General features: G+C 37.0%; 1 protein-coding gene across 4 annotated transcripts in view; it reads left to right on the plus strand.

Moving 5' to 3' along the window:
- THSD7B (thrombospondin type 1 domain containing 7B) overlaps nucleotides 1-18020 on the plus strand; it is an 802394-nt gene that overhangs the window by 358712 nt on the left and 425662 nt on the right. For all 4 annotated transcript variants that reach the window (XM_074335732.1, XM_074335728.1, XM_019752567.2 and 1 more), the window contains one exon: nucleotides 239-436. In XM_074335732.1, the coding sequence (XP_074191833.1) occupies nucleotides 239-436 (198 nt within the window). The remainder of the gene's footprint in view (nucleotides 1-238; nucleotides 437-18020) is intronic.

The raw sequence follows: 18020 nt of genomic DNA on the forward strand, positions 1-18020 counted from the left end.
CTCCAACTCCTAGATTCTAAATGCTTGGAAGACAGATTTTTCTGCTCTAGTTCTTTTCCATTTACTTCTATTTTTTCCTTGTCCCTCCGTTTTCCATAAAATAAAGCACATCAAAAGAATACGTGCTTTGGAGTTATAGGTATTCAAATGAAGGTTTCATTTCTTTCCTGCCACTGTTTCTTTTCCTTTGCTGGATAAGGATGGAATCCTGTAAAACATTTGTTCTTTCTCTTTTTAGGATTTAGAATGAGACAACGCCATGTGCTCATGGAATCCACAGGGCCTGTGGGGCATTGCCCTCATTTGGTGGAATCTGTGCCCTGTGAGGATCCAGTGTGTTATCGATGGCTAGCATCTGAAGGGATCTGTATCCCTGACCATGGAAAATGTGGCCTGGGACATCGCATCCTGAAGGCTGTCTGCCAGAATGACCGAGGTACGATGCAAAGGAACACAAGTATTTTTATAGTGATATCTGCCAAATGACATGTCACCACTCTCCAACAGGTCATTTTCCTGAGGGAGAGAAGCAGTCTTCTCTATCCTTGAATATTTATGTGTAATTCAAGTGATGACACATTGCTGCCGAGTGAGCCGCCTTGACTTAATATGAGACCACGTCCTCCATGACAAAAGAAACTATTTGGTTCCACCTACATGTCATACAGTGGACCTGGAGATTTCTCTGCAGTCTTTAATTTATCAACACATAGAATATAGAAATTGTGTGGTTAGATTTCAACTTATCTATACAAAACAAGCTTCATTTGCCTTTTTTGAGGTTGATATGTAACATGCTTTTATGTATTATTAACAAATACTACTTTGTAAAGATTTCAGGGTTGCAACCCTCCAAGTTAAAAAGAAAGCGAATACTAAGCTATATCTTTTCATTTATATAACATTAGATTAGAATCAGTTCTCGACATAATACTAACATTTCCAGAGAACCATTTTTAAATATAAGTTGTCAAGATTTACAAAACTATTAACAATGGTGTCTTTCCTTCATCACCAAGCTTCTAGTACAATGCTTATTTGAAATGAAGTGTGATTTAGAAAATATGTAAGTCACATGGAAATGAGAAAAATGACATTTAAAGCCTTTATCTTACAGTTAAAAAAATTCAGTCTCTTGGAGGAATATGGAGTATGTCTATTAATCAGCTCTGTCATGAGAAGTACCATTCATCACGCTCTTGGTGTGTGGAGTGAAATGTTTTGACTCGTGGAATGAAGTAATCCATAGAACAGAAGGAAATTACAAAGTGGATTCAGAGTGGATATTAACATCTACATAGGCTTGACATTTAGCAATGCATTTCTTTGTTTCATTTCTCTCTCTCTCTCTCTCTCTCTCTCTCCTCCTCTCCCTCCCCTTGTGCTTCTTCTCCCCTCCTCCTCCTTCCATCTCTCCCTCCCTTTTTCTCCTTCACTTACTTTTTTCCCTTCTTTCTTTCCTCCTCTTCTTCAGTCCTTCCTTTTTTTTTTAAAAAAAATCACTATTGTAATTAGACAAATATACATTTTATCAAGTAATATAATTGATAACCTCCTGGAACCAGGTAATTGTTTAATTAAGTAGAGGGCAAGAACAGATTATATAAGCTACAGTCCTTTTTGACCAAATAGTTAAAACAAATAGTGGCTTCTAACTTTACCAAATCATTTTTGAATTGTAGTAACATATATACATATGCATATATATATATATATATATATATATATATATATATATATATATAATTTATTAACAGAGGCAAATAAGATCGCTTTTGTATCACTTTCCTTTGAATTCAGGAAGAGTAGTATAGAGGTTTCAAATCTGGGCTCTAGAGTCAGGCAGGTTGGAATTTTAAGTGTGCGACTCATCTGTTAGATGATCTCAAGAAGATTATTGAACTGTGGAAGCATCCTTTCCTTCAGCGGAAAAGTGGGGACAATAAGACCTACCTCTAATGCTCAGAATCTGAGTTACCTTAGTCATATAAAAGTGACTAGAAAAGTGCCTGACACATAACCATTCAAAATGACTTGTTTATTTTACTTGTAGTGCATATTTATTACTATGTTCTATCCGGGAGGAATGGTATAAAAAACATTCTTTTATAAATGAAAATAATAATGAGGATTAGAATAACCATAACTCCTTCCTTTCAACCTCCAGCTGTGGGAACAAGAATATCATTTGTTTGGTTGAAACCCAGTAATAAATGACTGTCATGCTTTGTCATCTCATAGCAGGTATTGGAGGCTTGTGATGACATATAATCTCCATAGAGCTAGGGACTTCTTTCACAGTTTGTGCTGTGCCTTCTGCAGAATTTCAGAGTGTGATATTCAGATTTATAATTAGGGATATATGTTTGGTCTTCATCCCAGTTTCTGGCACAGAGCTCCTAAAATCTTTGGAATTTCCTGAGCAGTAAGGGCAATGAGAGCATCTGTTGTCATAATTTTTGGTCTGTTGTCCTCAGTTCCTGAAATCACTTTCATAAGGAAATGGGTATTTTGTAATTCATAACAAGTCCCTTTCCACCACAACTGGGTTTATATTAATGAGGTGACATTTAGGAAGCACCTAAGGTTGGGGGCTGGTTGTCAGAGGAGCCAGCCAGCAAGAGAGGGTTGGGACTTCCCATTCCACGCCCTGATTTTCAGGGAGAGGAGGGGACTGGAGGTTCAATCAATCACCAATGGCCAGTGATTTAATTAATCATGCCTAGGTAATGAAACTTCCATGAAAACCCAGATTGGGTTTCAGAGAGCTTTCTCGTTGGTGACCACATGGAGATTTGGGGAGCATGACACATGGGAGCTCAGTGCCTTTTCCCCATACCTTGCCCTAAGTATCTTTTCCATTTGGCTGTTCCTGAGTTATATCCTTTCACAATAAACCAGCACTCTAGTGAGTAAAACAAGTTTCCTGAGTTCTGTGAGCCTTTCTAGCAAATTAATGAAATCCAAAGAGGGGTTCTTGGGAAACTGATTTACAGCAAGTCGGTCAGAAGCACAGGTAACAATCTGGCCTTGTGACTGGTATCTGAGGTAGAAGGTGGTCTTATGGGACTGAGCCCTTTAATTGTAGAATCTGATGCTATCTCTGGGTAGATAGTGTCAGAATTGAGTTGAATAGTAGGATACCCAGCTGGTAGTGGAGTTTTGCTTTGTGCTGTGTGAGGAAAATCACACACATACAAACCCACAGCTTGAAATTGGGTTTAGAGCTCTTTTTACAGAGGTATCAACGTTACTATTTTATAGCATTTCTAGAGTTTATTGTGTGTGTTTTTTCTATGAAATAGCTAATTATAAGCATTTATGTACACTCTCAATTTCTATAGGGATAAGTAGGAATTACTGTGGCTCATATCAGTTCTTTGTGGTTTTTAGATACCTGGATGACTCCTTCATCATTTGTAGGGTAAAGACCATGATCATGGTTATGAGAACATGCTGGCATCCTGAAAGCTGAAACAGTCTTTGGTCCTGTGAGAAATTGAAAATGTGGTCTGGTTGCACTTTTCACAGTTCAGTTTCTTTGAGATTTGGGATGATTGATGATGGAAGTTTTGCAGAGAAGTGTTCCGGTTTGACTCTCCACATATTATTATAGTCTTTCCATAGCTACAAGATATAACAGAAGTGTTGACACTCATTTAAATGCTTGGAGAAAAAAAGGATCGAAATATATATTTACTAAGTCTCCTGTGTTGTTGTTTTTTATGGCATTTGATAGCTTTCATCACTCTGAGTTTGTAATTGTTTCATAAGCTTTTTGTTTCAGTAGTATTCAGAACTAAATGGATAAGACCAAAGATATGTCTTCTTTTTGATTAAAACAAAACAAGACAAAAACAAAAAAACAACACATATTAGATCTAATCAGACTTGAGGCTTGTTATAATTTGCAAGATAACTTACTTTGTCCTTTATTTTTAGACTTGTCTTTATTGACTTATTCCAGGTATTCTGTATACTAAAGGAACATTCAACATCCTTGCAAAATATCTACATTCAGATTAAGAGCCAAGAGATTCCCACGTGGCTGTGATCAGGATTCTGAAGGACTCTTGACAGTGTCTTGTTGGGCATTACTTGAGCCACTAGGAAGACCTATTTCTCATTCTAGAAGGTCATTCAGACCATTCATTTGAAAACTTCAGATATAGACAATCTGTATTACATTGAAGCTAGGAAGTAACTGGAAATAGCAATTTGACATACCTAAAACGTGTGGTATGAGAATATGATCTACTTCAGACTACCTAAGATCGAATAATGAATCTTAGACTACCTAAGATCTAGATGAATTTCTACAGTTTTGTAGATACAATTTGATGCATTCTCTAATTTATTAGTGATATTGTCCAATCAGTCTCACTGGAGATTCTATTTCACACCCAGCCTGTGATTATGGCAAACAATTCCTTAGTCAATAAAATTTATTTTCAGGAAGAAAATTGTGTCATAGATTACATGAATAAACATTCTGATTTCTAATCTGATTTCCAATACTTTGATTGGCGGATCAGCTTTGAATTCTCTCCTCTGCACATCTTATCTTTAGGATGGGTCAATAGAAGTTTACTGAGCATAGAGTACACATAGGTTTTTCTTGTCTCATTGACAGTTACGTGTCCTGTCTTTCAAAGGGGCATTTGAAAGTAAATGGAGTGTGCTGCAAACTCCAGCCCAACGTATTCTCCCTTAGATTATCCAGTTAACTCATTGTGTTTTAAACTTTGTTCCTCTAACATGTAACTGGTTTGTTGTGCTGATGCTGGGTTTCACTGATGATTGAGGAAGGTTTACCACTATGTGACATCTTCCCAGAGCAGACTGAGGACATCCCCATAATCCCAGGGCAGTAGATGGCGTTCCCAGTGGTTGACAAGTGACCACTATGTATTTATCATCTTTCATGTCTCCATAATGCAAAGTGGGCGACACCACAGCGTCTCTGGATAAACACCAGACTGCCTGCTGGAGCAGCAGTCAAACCCTGAGTACTCATTACATGCTTTGCTCCATAATTAGCTAAATAGATTGTCTTGAAAGAAAAAAAAAGTGTCTGCATATTTCATTAAACATCTTTATTCATAGATAGTGCAATGTACATTCTGTACTTGTACAAAGCAAATACCCACGCTGGTGAAGAGTATAATACATCAGGAAGAACAAAGTTCACGTATTGACAGGTACATAGAGTTAGAGTTTCGTGTTGCCGCAACACCCTCGTGCGTACAAGGTTTCTTACTTTTCACAGTTGCACTATGAAAATATTTTCTGTATTTGCACAGAAAACATGAGGAATGATTTCTTGTCATTAGGTGACTTTGCTTTTCATTTCAGAGCATTTTTCTATGAGTTCTTGCCTTGCATCATTAACCTTGAACAATCCAAAAGCATTTTAATCTTGGCTAAAGTGGCATGTGCGTGTATCTTCTAACACTATCAGCACCTTTATAAGGAAGGATGGCTTTCATTGGTAGAAAACATGCCAGAATAATTATTTACTTGAGTTAGATTAAGTTTTTTATTATCACACATGAATCTATGATTAGAGCTAGAAGTTTTATTTTGCTTGTTTTTTTTTGTTTTGTTTTATCTTTAAGTCTCAAGAAATGTTCTTTGGCTAACTTGTGAGAATAAGGTCAAACTCCATTAAGGTATTTGTTGGAATATTTTGTGATTCATAAGAATTTTAAGTAGAACATCTTTTGTATTTTCAAGTTATTATTTTCTAAACCCTTTGATCATGCTCTATCTTGTCTTGGTGAACGAATGCTGCTTTACTTCTATTTTTCTTTTTCTTACAAGACTTTCTAAATACTATTTCAGAACACTGTTTATTTTCTTTTATTTTAGGAAGAACAAGGAATATATTATTCATCATATATTTTTTTGCCACACAAGCATATTTCTGAGGTGAATCAACCTATTAAAGAGACACTGCAAAATTAGAGTCACAGCAGGGACACAGAGCCTCTAAAATAAATTTCAAATACACATTTTCTAAAACTTTTGAGCAATGGCACCTTGGTGAAAATAAATACACAATTAATTAGGGTGTGCCTTTTGGAACAGATAATAGTAATTGGGATTTTTTTTTTTTTTAAAGAAACTATCATTTACTTCTTATACTATGAATTTTGTATTTGTCTCTTTTCTTTGAGTAGGAAAAAACAGCACATTTACCTTTGCATAAAGGTTTGGGAATCTTAGAGCTATATAGCTAAATATTCAGAGGGATCATAGGAGAGGAGAATAAACATGGACATGCATTTTATATTTGCAATGCAAATTCAGATAAATCGCTTTGTGGAGTAATCAGACTTAGCATGTACTGTTGTTTCCTTCCCAGATCCCCTCAGCAGTTTAACATTTCTATGCATGTCAGCCTGAAATTCCAACTGACACCACCTGCGTGCATCACATTGCCTAAGGAATTTCTCTGGCCATTGCAACCTTCTGTGCCCACATATGCAGTCAGAAGTGCCAGGAAATTAACAATCCCAGGGAGCTGCCTTCCACTAATGACTGAGAGTTGGTATATAAACGCCAGCTCCCTTGCCCCTCCGATGAAATAACCTTGAGGTGTATGTTCTACACTGTTTCCTAGAGTCCCCAGTGAGATGAAGCCCCACTTACTCATGGTGCTGACTTAGGAAATCAAACATCATTTATCAGCCTCCTTCCCTTTCCTGTCTCACTCTCTGACTCTGGCATTGGTTCCTGGCATTGCACCCCAATTAATATTTGTCAGGGAATCTTTGTCACAGAGTTTGGTTATGATACAACTCAAACTAAGGCAAGGATGCTTAGAAAGTATTTAGCATATCCACTCCTTTAGGAGATACAGAATCTAGTTCAGTTATGCCATATTGATGAAAATAAAAGAATCTCTTTCCAAGGAAGAAATGATACAGTCTTTCATGAGAACTCATTCAATATTTTGGACAACTCTCACTATTTATCAATTATTTGATAATATCTGAAGGACTTCAAAATACTGCTTCTGTCTTTGAAAACATAAAACAAACAAACAAAAACCAAAAACAAAACAAAACAGTATTGAATCCTATTTCTTTCCCAGTTAGGCAATGCCAGTAACTTATAACATCCTCCTGAGACTTATTTTCCAACAATTGAATCATTTTATGATTCTCTGGGGAGGACTAGGTTATTCAGATTTTCATTCTGTATTGGATTCCAGGGTGTATTAGATGTTTCTGAATAAGAACAAGAGAAACCGACTTCTTTTGGATGTTCAGGGGATTATTTGTTTGTGAAAATTGGATCTGAAGTGTTTGGGGAACACGTTGCTCCGTCTCCTTTGTTCTAGCTCAATGTTCTAAATTATATTGTGTATCAGAATCACCCAGAGGGATTACAGAAACACACAATTCTGGTCCCAACTCCAGAGCTTCTGATTCAGTGGGTCTGGGATGGGCTGGAGAATTTGTCTTTCTAACAAATTCCCAGGGGATGCTGATAATGCTGGTCCAGCAGGGACCATACTTTGAGAAATACTGTTTTAGGCAGAAGGGGGCAAATGGTCAACCTTATGATATCAGTGTATAACGTGAGTAGTCTAGAACAGTGAAAGGCACGTCTTACACTTTGTCAGAATCAACAATAACATTGATTCTAATCTGTCATTTTTGTTTCCTGCTTGGGAATTGATTCTCGAAATCCATAAAATCTATTACTGTCTTTCCAGAGGCAAGCATTGAGCAAATATTCTTTTCTTTTTTTATTGTTACCTAGATAGATTACTAAAAGATCAAATAGTGGAAAGCAATACCGTATTTCCCTGAAAATAAGACCGGATCTTAATATTAAGTTTTGTTCCAAAAGACACATGAGGGCTTATGTTCAGGGGATCGCCTGAAAAATCAGGCTAGGGCTTATTTTCCGGTTAGGTCTTATTTTGGGGGAAACATGGTAATGTAGTCTTACAGAAACAGAAGACACATGATAGGTGAGATGAGTTATTTAGGTGGGGGAGAGAATTTTCATTTTCAGCGAGTTCTCTTTTTCAGACCACCGGCTGGTAACAGTTTGGTGTCAGTGTTCTTACTGAAGAAAGTGTGGTGATGACACATATGTTGTATTAAAGTTTGAAGTGAGCCTGGCATTGCATTTGAAAGTACCAATAAGATTAGGCTGCTATTCACACTACAGGAATCAGAATGCAAAGGAGATTAAATCTGAGAGTGCCTGTAGCCAAGTTCCTCGTTCCCTTTCATTTAGATGTCTTGCAGTGAAATTAAAGGTGAAACTTTAATAATATTTGGCAATAAGGAAATTTAAAAGAGAAAAATAGAGGCTCGTTCTAATCAGAGTTTTCCCATCTATGATTGATGGAAAGGTAGGGAGTAGATGTAAACTGGTGAATCAATTTAATTCTAAAGAGAGGAACTGCAATGCAGTTTTAAATTTATTTACTGTATGTTGTCTGTCAGTAAAGAGGTATTGTATTTTGAATTACTTCCTCTTTCTACTCTGTTGCATACCGAGATATCACGAGATAGTTTCCGTCTTTTTCCCCTTTTACTGAAGTTCCCAGAGAAATGACTGTATTCACATCACTACCCCATCAGTATTTTACAATCAAATTAAATATAGTCTGCTTTTTTTTTCTGTCAGATTTTAATATTTAGAAATAGCTTAGAGGAAATTACTTCCTGAGTATGCCTATGTCTCTCTTAGAAAGGCTATCTTCTTTTTCCATCTCTAGAAATTCTCACTAGATTGTCTACTTTCTGTTCCCATATGACTCAGAAAACAAAATGAATCATAGATTGTACTCATACTTCAAAATGTAGTTCATATGATTAAACTGGTCAACCCAACCTTTCAGTGGAGTCAATGCGAGATTGTCACCCTTGCCATTACTTTCAACTTTTCATTTGGACATGCTCTGAGTTTCCCTATTGCATTGTGTATTCCATTAATGTTACTAACAAGCATTAGTTATAGCATTAGTCACAGGGATATAATTTTGTTTTCTCTTTCTTAAATGCATTTTAAAGTGGTTTTTGGCTGCTTCACATGGCCTTTGGCTGATAACTCCTGGCGTAACATGCCCCCACTTTTCCCTCTGTGTAGACATCCCATGCATGTCTGTGTAGACATTCTATGTAGTTCATTTCATACTTACTGAGTAGAGTGACTGCTGCACCCAGAGAATGATATGGTTTTCCATGGAGATGATATGTAAGAAGTAGAAATAAAAACTTTAGAGAAATCATGCATTTTATTTCAAAGAAACATGAACTAAAGGAAAAATATGTTGAAAGTTAATTTAGAGATATCTTAAGACCATGGCACATCTGTTACGCCATAGGTAGATTTCAGTCAATAGCAAGCATCAAGGAAACCCACAGTTACAGTAAGTGCCAGCTCTCCTTGTCACCTCTATAGTAATTTGCCTCCACAATCACGATCATAATGGTCCCCTGCCTGAGATTCTCATCCTTCTCTTCTTCCTTTTGTTACTTCCTACTCATTCTCCAAAAACTTGTATTTATGCCCTTCAGAAAACCATCCCTTCACTCCCACTTCACCTCTTTCAAGCTGGTCTAAATCGCAAGTGAATATTGTAGTCACCACCTACCTCAGATTATTTGTCACAGTCATTTATGATAATTCCATTTCCTTTACAGATGATTGGTTCAGAAATGTGTGAAGTTCAATCTGTTTGGGCCAATGAGATGCGAGAAGGCCACATGGACAAGGCAGGGTTTTGTTTTGCTTGCTGCCATGATCCATTTTGTGATCTACAGGTTATGTGGCTTCAGCATAAAGGCATCACTGTGTACAGTAGGGCAGAGATATAAAGACACATTGGGACCTGGAAGACATTGCTGAGGCCCTGAATTAAAAGTCTGAGCACTGGCTGTTATGTAAGACAATAGATTTCCTTATTGTACGAGCCAGTTTTTATCAGCTGCTGTAGAAATCATCCTAAAACAGTGCTTGTCTTCCGTGTTCTCGTAGCACTTTGTGATTCAGTTATCAATGTCTTTACTACATTATATTGAAATTATCTACTCATTTGTCTGGTTTTTTTTTTCCCCATTTGACTCTTAGCCTCTCAGGGGCAGAGACCTTCACTCATTAATTGTTTTATTCCTGGCATGGTGCCAGTGTATCTGGTGTATTAGGATGTGCTCAATAAATATTTATGGAACTTAAAAGAGTTACTTCAATTGATTTGCCTAACTGCCCAGTTGGGAATTATGATTATTCTTCCCAGTTTATTGATGAGGACATTGTAGGCCAGAGATGTTGACAGCCCAAAGTCAACTAGTAAGTTCTAACACCAGAATTTTGAACTCGAAACCAGTGCTTCTTTTACTTTATGAATGCCAACAAATGCATATCACACGTACCAATAACAACATGTCTCAGACCCAGGCAGTGACCTTCATTAGTTAAGATGTTATTTTTTTCTTCAGTGAGACTTGGCCTGAGATTTACTCTCAGTGCAACACTAAAGGCAATCATTGCCAACTGACTGGGTTGCAACAATGAAACCCATTTTTAACCACGCACTAAGAATGTTACCTCTCTTTCCTTTGGGGTGAGCTGAGGTCAAGAGAAAGATCACCAGGTACAATGAAAACATAACGCCCACACGTTTCCTTCTGGTACAAAGCATATCTGAGATAGATATATCCTACTTAGTTATCTGTTTTTCCCTGGCAACTTTAGTTCTAATCTTGACGTGTGCAGACATAGAATTTATTCAGCAGCATAGAATTTATTCATCAGACTGGATTGGGAGTAGAGAGAGAAGCAGAATCTCTGAAAAAGGAGATATGCAAAACCACAGAGGAGAAGGTGGAAGACAGCTGTTTAAGGATACGCAGATTTTCACTCCTTCATACTAGAGGTATTCTTACAGGGAGAGAATGATAGAAGTGCCAATAACACCCTATCACAAAATTTGAGAGAGTTTGGTAAAAAGCAAGAAAATTCTCTACACAAAAGTCATGCTTCATGTTAACATCAGAGTTAACTGAAATACACTTAGTGATTCACTGAGAAGAGGACGCCATTTACCTGTAATGCATCGTTTCAGAAGGCAAATAGGTAGAAACTAAAAGATGACAAATTTTGGCTTAACTTGTGAATACTTGTTCCATTTTTAACTGTCTAGCAATGGTGATTAGAATAATGAGCTCACTGTCACTGAGCCCATTTACACAGAAGATGGAGACCTCCTCTGAAGGTTGCATCTCCACATTCTTCTGCAAGTGAGGGCAGCTCTGTGGATCCTCGATTGACATTTTAAGGATATTTAACATCGCTAGCTCTTCTCATAAAATGTCAGTTGTGTGCTCTAATCATTGTGTCAGCCCCAAATCACCCTGCATGTTTCCCATCACCCCCAGAAGGATTTCTCCTCACGGAGAGCCACAGGCAAAGAGATGCCCAGAGTCTTCCCAAGTTATCAATAAAAAAGTTATGTTTAATTCAGTCATTAATTTTAATTAATTGATTTAAAAATAATTAATAAAATTTAAAAAAGGGAATTTGCAGCATGTTTTGAATGCATTGCAATGAAAAGCAAACTGCTAAAGTGAGATCATGCCACAAGTTAAAATTTTAGATTTCAAGTAAGTAGGAAATTCACTTATCCAGAATTGCCAGTCAGATCCCTGATTGATAAATAAGGTTTCTCACTTGATAAGGTGTTCTTGGAGTTGTGAGAAAATGAGGTGAGAGAAGTGTGACTTCTTCTTTAGAGGAATAGTAAGGCATATGGGCATGTGTTTATTGAGCTAAATAGAACCCTGTACTTTAGGAACTTGTCAGGAGTATAATCTTAGAATCATTTCCATCTAATGTTTATTACAAGTGCAGTTGAGAGAAATAATATTAATACAAATATTCTGAAATCTTACCCTGAAATAAGTTAAAGGAGAGCTGTGTGCCTGACACATATAATATTGACAACCCACAGAATTATTTATTGCTATGACATCAGCTGCCTATAGTGTACCTCATTATGACTCTTTTTTTTATTTATTAAAGTTTATTGGGGTAACAGTGGTTAGTAAAGTTACATAGATTTCAGGTGTACAATTCTGTAATACATCATCTATATATCACATTGTGTGTTCACCACCCAGAGTCAGTTCTCCTTCCATCACCATGTATTTGGTCCCGTTTACCCTCACCTACCACCCTCCTCCCCCTTATCGTCTGATAACTACTAAACTATTCTCTGTGTCTATGAGTTTTTGTTTCTTTATTTGTTTGTCTTGTTCTTTTGTTGTTTTCAGTTTTATATCCCACATATCAGTGAAATCATATGATTCTCAGCTGTTTCTGTCTGACTTATTTCTCTTAGCATAATCTCAAGATCCATCCATGTTGTCACATATGGCACTATTTCATCTTTTCTTATGGCCGAATCCTTGGTATATACCAAAAACATCTGAAAACATTTATCCATAAAGATATATGTGCTCCAATGTTCACTGCAGCTTTATTTATGGTGGCCAAGACATGGAAACAACCAAAGTATCCTTCCATAGATGATTGGATAAAGAAGATGTGGTATATATACACAATGGGATACTATTCTGCCATAAGTTGTAAGGTTCTTCTCATGAAACATTGTCATTTCCTCAAAAGATATGAGAGTTAGGTCCTTTAAATTGTAGTATCAGCATCCTATATGAGGATCCTTGGGAGAAATGCTGGCCAATCCTAGATCAAGCATGCATATCCATTCCTGATCATATAGTTGGCTTTTGCTGAGTGCACTCAGAAAGTTGTACTGTTGAATGAACACCCATATTTGTTTCCCTTCTAGATTCACTTTATTTTCCCCTTCTTAGTTTCAGTCTTTCATCCTTGCCATCAGAATTTCATCTTGTATACTGGGTATCGCCCTCATTTCCCCACTTGCTATATGAGTGACCTTAAGCAAGTTACCAATCTCCTTGGCATCTCAGTTTTCTCATGTGAAATGGAAATTAGAATAGCACTTACATCATAGTGTTGAAGTAGGTATTGATTTGATCTATGTCAAGTTCTTAAGATAGTTCCTGGCATGTGGTTACTGCTGCAAAAATATTAGCTATTTTTATTATGATCATTATGTCTTATTTTGTGTAAATAAGCTGCCTTAAATACTTTAGAATGAATTAGTGATATAAATTAATAGAAATGATAATTGACTTTAGGCAAATGATTAATATCTCAGAGGCCTAGTACCCAGACACGTGGAAATAAGATGCTGCCTTGTAAGATTTTCGTTTTATTTTTTACTTTTTATTTTGAGCTAATTTCAGGCTTACAGAAAAATTGAAGAGTTGTAAAAACAGTGCAAAGTGTTCCCTTATATCCTTCCCCCACTTCCTCCATTGTTAACATCTCATATAACCATAGTTCAATGATCAACAACCACAAATTAGCATTGGTACAATATATCTAGTTTTGAGGGTTAAATAAAGTAACATAAAGGCTTAATGTTGGATATGGCATCAATTTTGATTTTTCTAGAGTTTGGTCTTCTGTGCAAAACTAGGTGTCTGGTAATCTTTAGTCAATCTAGATGTTTGAAAGCATGGCTTAAAAATGATGATCATTGAAGATTTAGACTTTGAACTAGAAGTTGCAAGCATTGCTGAAGCTGCAGGCTTAGATCACGTTCTTGAAAAGAATTACTTTTGTTTTTTTAATTAATTAAAGTGCCTTAGTAACCACATAATTTACTATAAATTCTGGCATATCCCTATGATAATAGGGAGGAAATGTAGTGGCCTCAGGCTCTGATAGTAACCTGAGCCAAGTGGCTATGTGTTCAGCCATAATTATACCCAATGTCAAAACAGGAGACCTACGCATTGATGGATATAGGTCTTTACATGCAACAGGAAAGAACATCTATGGAAAATCAATTTCTTTGTTGTGAAAAATGGCTCATTGTCATTCCTAACATTTTACTTTGAGCTGATTTCATTTTTAGAGTTCAAATTTGTTTATGGTGTGCAATAAGGATGAAAAATACATGTGTTCTCTGGTGTTTTTGATTAAAGATAATGGCACCTTCCATTTCTATACTACTTTACACTTTTTAAAACACTTAGTTTCACTTACATTATTTCTTTTTACACCCCACAACTACTAGCCCTGCATAGTAATAACGAATTAGTATCTTACCTTGGTTTTCTGATAGAGGAGATTAAAGATGAGAGGCTATGTGGCTTGCCTGAGGTAACAAGGCAAACAGTTGTGTTGTCTACTTACTCCTGAGTCAGTATATTTTCAAGGTCTTAGCTATTGAAACCTGGGAGTCTGATAAGAACAGAGTTAAGACAACTATTATTTAATAATGATATATAGGGAATAAATACATATACGCACATATACACACATATCTAAGTAATTGACTAATATTTCTATCCCTTATGTAATCTAGCAATCTTGTTTTAAACACACACATACATCCATCTATGTCTGTATCATGTATTTTTATGTTTATATATCTATACCTATATATAGCTACATCTGAAACTCCAATTCCTAGACAATATCTTGTGAAGAGGAGGAAAGGGAGTCAGGGATCCAGAGGTAAAGCAAAATAATAGAATTCCCACTATACTAGAGATGTATTCATAAGACAAAGATGGACCCAAACTACTTTGAAATACAGTTGGAGGTGGTGATACCGAGTTTCCTCAAAAATAAGACCTAGCTGGACCATCAGCTCTAATGCATCTTTTGGGGCAAAAATTAATGTAAGACCCGATCTTATTTTAATATAATATAAGACCAGATATAATATAGTATAATATAATATAATATAATATAATATAATATAATATAATATAATATAATATAATATAATATAATATAATACTGGGTCTTATATTAATTTTTGCTTCAAAAAAACATTAGAGCTGATGGTCCAGCTCTAGGTCTTATTTTCAGCAATAAAGGTAGAAATTTGGGGGTATGAGGCTTCATTTCACTTGTCCAAAATGAGATTATTGGGAAGAGTTTTTTACTGTCTTTTGAATTGTATGTATTTATTTATAGTCACAGATGAACAACGTTTAGCTTTTTGTTTTATTTTGCTTTATTCTGTCATCCCCCCCATTGAATCATGGATTATAATAAATAATGTAGAGTTATATTATGGAAAGCAGAAATGATATTATACTAGATCAAATGTTTGGGTATCCCCAAAAAGGAGCCCCAGAAATGGGTAGGCAAACACCTACCCAGAAAAGTGCAAGCTCCCTACAATAAAATCAACATGTTAAAAAAATATATTAAAAAAGAAAGACTGTGGGAACATTCTAGCTACAGGGCTGGACATGAAGTTTTATCCCAGGAGCCTTTCAAAAACTTTGTTTAGAAAAGCCAGGCGGCTTAAGAGACTGGATAAGGAGAGTATGGGCCTTACTTCCCTGTACCATCTTCTGATTCTTTCAGTAGTAGGTGACATTTAAAGACATTACTGTGATGGTGAAATGTAGTTCAATGCCTAATCTTTGATAATGGATAGCTGTTGCTCTTAGGAAGTACATACTCTGTGAATTGAGAGGTGGGAATTGGGGAACAGCGGCATGGTTTCTCAAGGACTAAGATGGACAGTGGGCGTGTGAATCAGAGTGTGGGTGTGTGTCAGGAAGGAATGATGGGTCCATTTCTCAGGAGATTTTTGTGTTCACAATGACCCGACAAATAGACCAGGTGTGCCAGTTTTACACAAAGCTCAAAAGCAGTACTACCTTTTTAAGGTTTAGCCAGCAGGGCGTGGTTTGAATTATAAATAACTGTTTGGGCTGAAGTTCTGTTCTGAAAAGGTGTTAATAACTAACCTTGAATATATGTGGCAGGCCAATGCCCAGCTTAGGGAGACCTATTCCAAATACCTATGCTTTTGAGAGGTTGAAAGTCCAAGATTTGGTAGTGGAGTCCTGAAATGAATGCCAGAGTAACAGCCACCACTAGCTCCCCAGACAAAGCATAAGAGTCCTGAGAGAGCTGTGGTGAAAGAAGTAGATTATTGTTTATTTTGCATGGGATATTGTCTTGTGCTGATTAGAATGTACAACAGGTATTTTCTTCGTTGTGTGCTTCTACATGTAGTTCAGTGTCTCTCAATTTGGGTAATCAATTTTAATTTAATTATCTTTCAAATGTACCCCCTCACCCCTTCCACATCCTTTGCTAACAATGTATAGATTTAAGGTCTAAGATTTTTATGCCAAATTTGAAAAAAAGAAAATCCTTTATTGCTTTCCTTGGGAAATCCCCAGGGATTAAAGATAGCTTTAGACACTGAAAGATAGGTCCCATTGCTTATCATGTATCCTTACATCTTAGCACACAGTACCTGACACATAGTAGGTGCTCACTATTTGTTTAATGAGTGGAAGAAATGCTAGATCTACTTAATGGCACCACAGAAATCATAAGATTTATGCGCCAGAGTCTTCATTGAATTCAACCTTGCCATTATATTGAGAATGAAAAGAGTTTGATTTTCAGAGAGAGGTAGGGCTCACACTAGAATCCAGTCACCTTGTAGCCTGCCAAGTTCCCTTTCTACCGCTCCATGTATTAGCAAATGGATATCCCATTTTTCAAAGCAGGGCTACTTTGATGTTCTTAACTTTGAGTTCCAACACTGTGGGCTGATATTGTGTCTGGAAATGTAACTCATCCCTTTGTAACACAGCATTTTCCAAATCCTATACCATGGTTCATTAGTCTCAGGGTTTCCTAATGAGTAACTGGAAAAATAGATTCTCTGGTTAAATGAAAGTGGAAAATGCTGCATGTGTTATCTCACTTATGGAAACTTATAATGCACATTGCCATAGAAGGGGCTCCAAGAAGGATCCTTTGAAGAAACCTACTTAATAGTTCTCCTTGGAAGTTTCCTAAAATTATTTGAGCAATGAACACTATCTGTAACGTGCATATTGACACTTTGTAGAACAGTAATCCCAGGGAGGACATTTTGGGGATTGCTATCATCTCTCTTTCAGGGTTGACCAAGCGTTACCCAGTTATTTGCAGTCCTTGGTAGCAGCCACTGTTTCTATGCTGCTGTTCTCTCTGGTGTAATAATCCAAAGGCAGACCTGTACTTTTTCCCCTTTAAAAATATTAGTCACACCCAGGCATTTGTGAGAAATGTATATCATATTGAAGATTTCATAGGAAGGATAAAAAAAGGGTTTTGCATAGAGTTCCTGTTCATCCTGGTTTGCTCACTAAAGCCCCGCTTATATCCATTGTCCTTCCATAACCACAAATGACAGCCCGTTTCAATCTTGGAAGTGCCCTGGTTTGGGCACATTGTTATTCTCCCACACAGCCCCACTGTGTTAGCCACCATTTCTCTTTAACTCATTCTCTCCTTTGGCAGCTAGTTCCCATCTCACCTTCCTCCCTGACCTTCTCGACACCACATGCAGTTCTCCTCCTGTGGCTGCTATATTATGCAGAGTCGCTGCTAGCTCTGTGAAACCTGGGGGCGAGCTCTTTCCACAAGAGTGAGCTTTTCAAAAATCCTTGACGTGAAACTTGTTTTCTCCCTCCCAAAGAATGTTTGCTGCTAAGAACCGATGAGAGAAATAATCAGAAAAATGGAAACAAGCAAATAGCTGCATATAAATTGGCCTGTAATATGGTGCCGTGCAGCAATCCTATGCTGGTCACACCCAACGTGGTGTGCACCACAGGCCAGGCTCTCTCACTGTAGGTTCACCACTTAGGAGACCACAAGGCCAGCATCAGCCATAGCCTGCCTACACCCTCGGTAGCTCAGGGTCAAGTGAAGATTTTTATTTGCGTCTTCTGGTTATTTGACTGCCACGTAGCTTGTTCTGTGTTGCAGGTGGAGCCATCTCTGACTATGTTGCTTTAATTGACTGTTCCCTTCTCTCCTCCCCTATATCACATGTAGTTTTTTTTTTTTTTCTACACAGCTTTATACTTAATTGCTCAACTGTATATTTAATTTGAGTTTCT

Source organism: Rhinolophus sinicus, linkage group LG01, assembly GCF_036562045.2.
Source record: "Rhinolophus sinicus isolate RSC01 linkage group LG01, ASM3656204v1, whole genome shotgun sequence".
Classification (NCBI taxonomy): domain Eukaryota; kingdom Metazoa; phylum Chordata; class Mammalia; order Chiroptera; family Rhinolophidae; genus Rhinolophus; species Rhinolophus sinicus.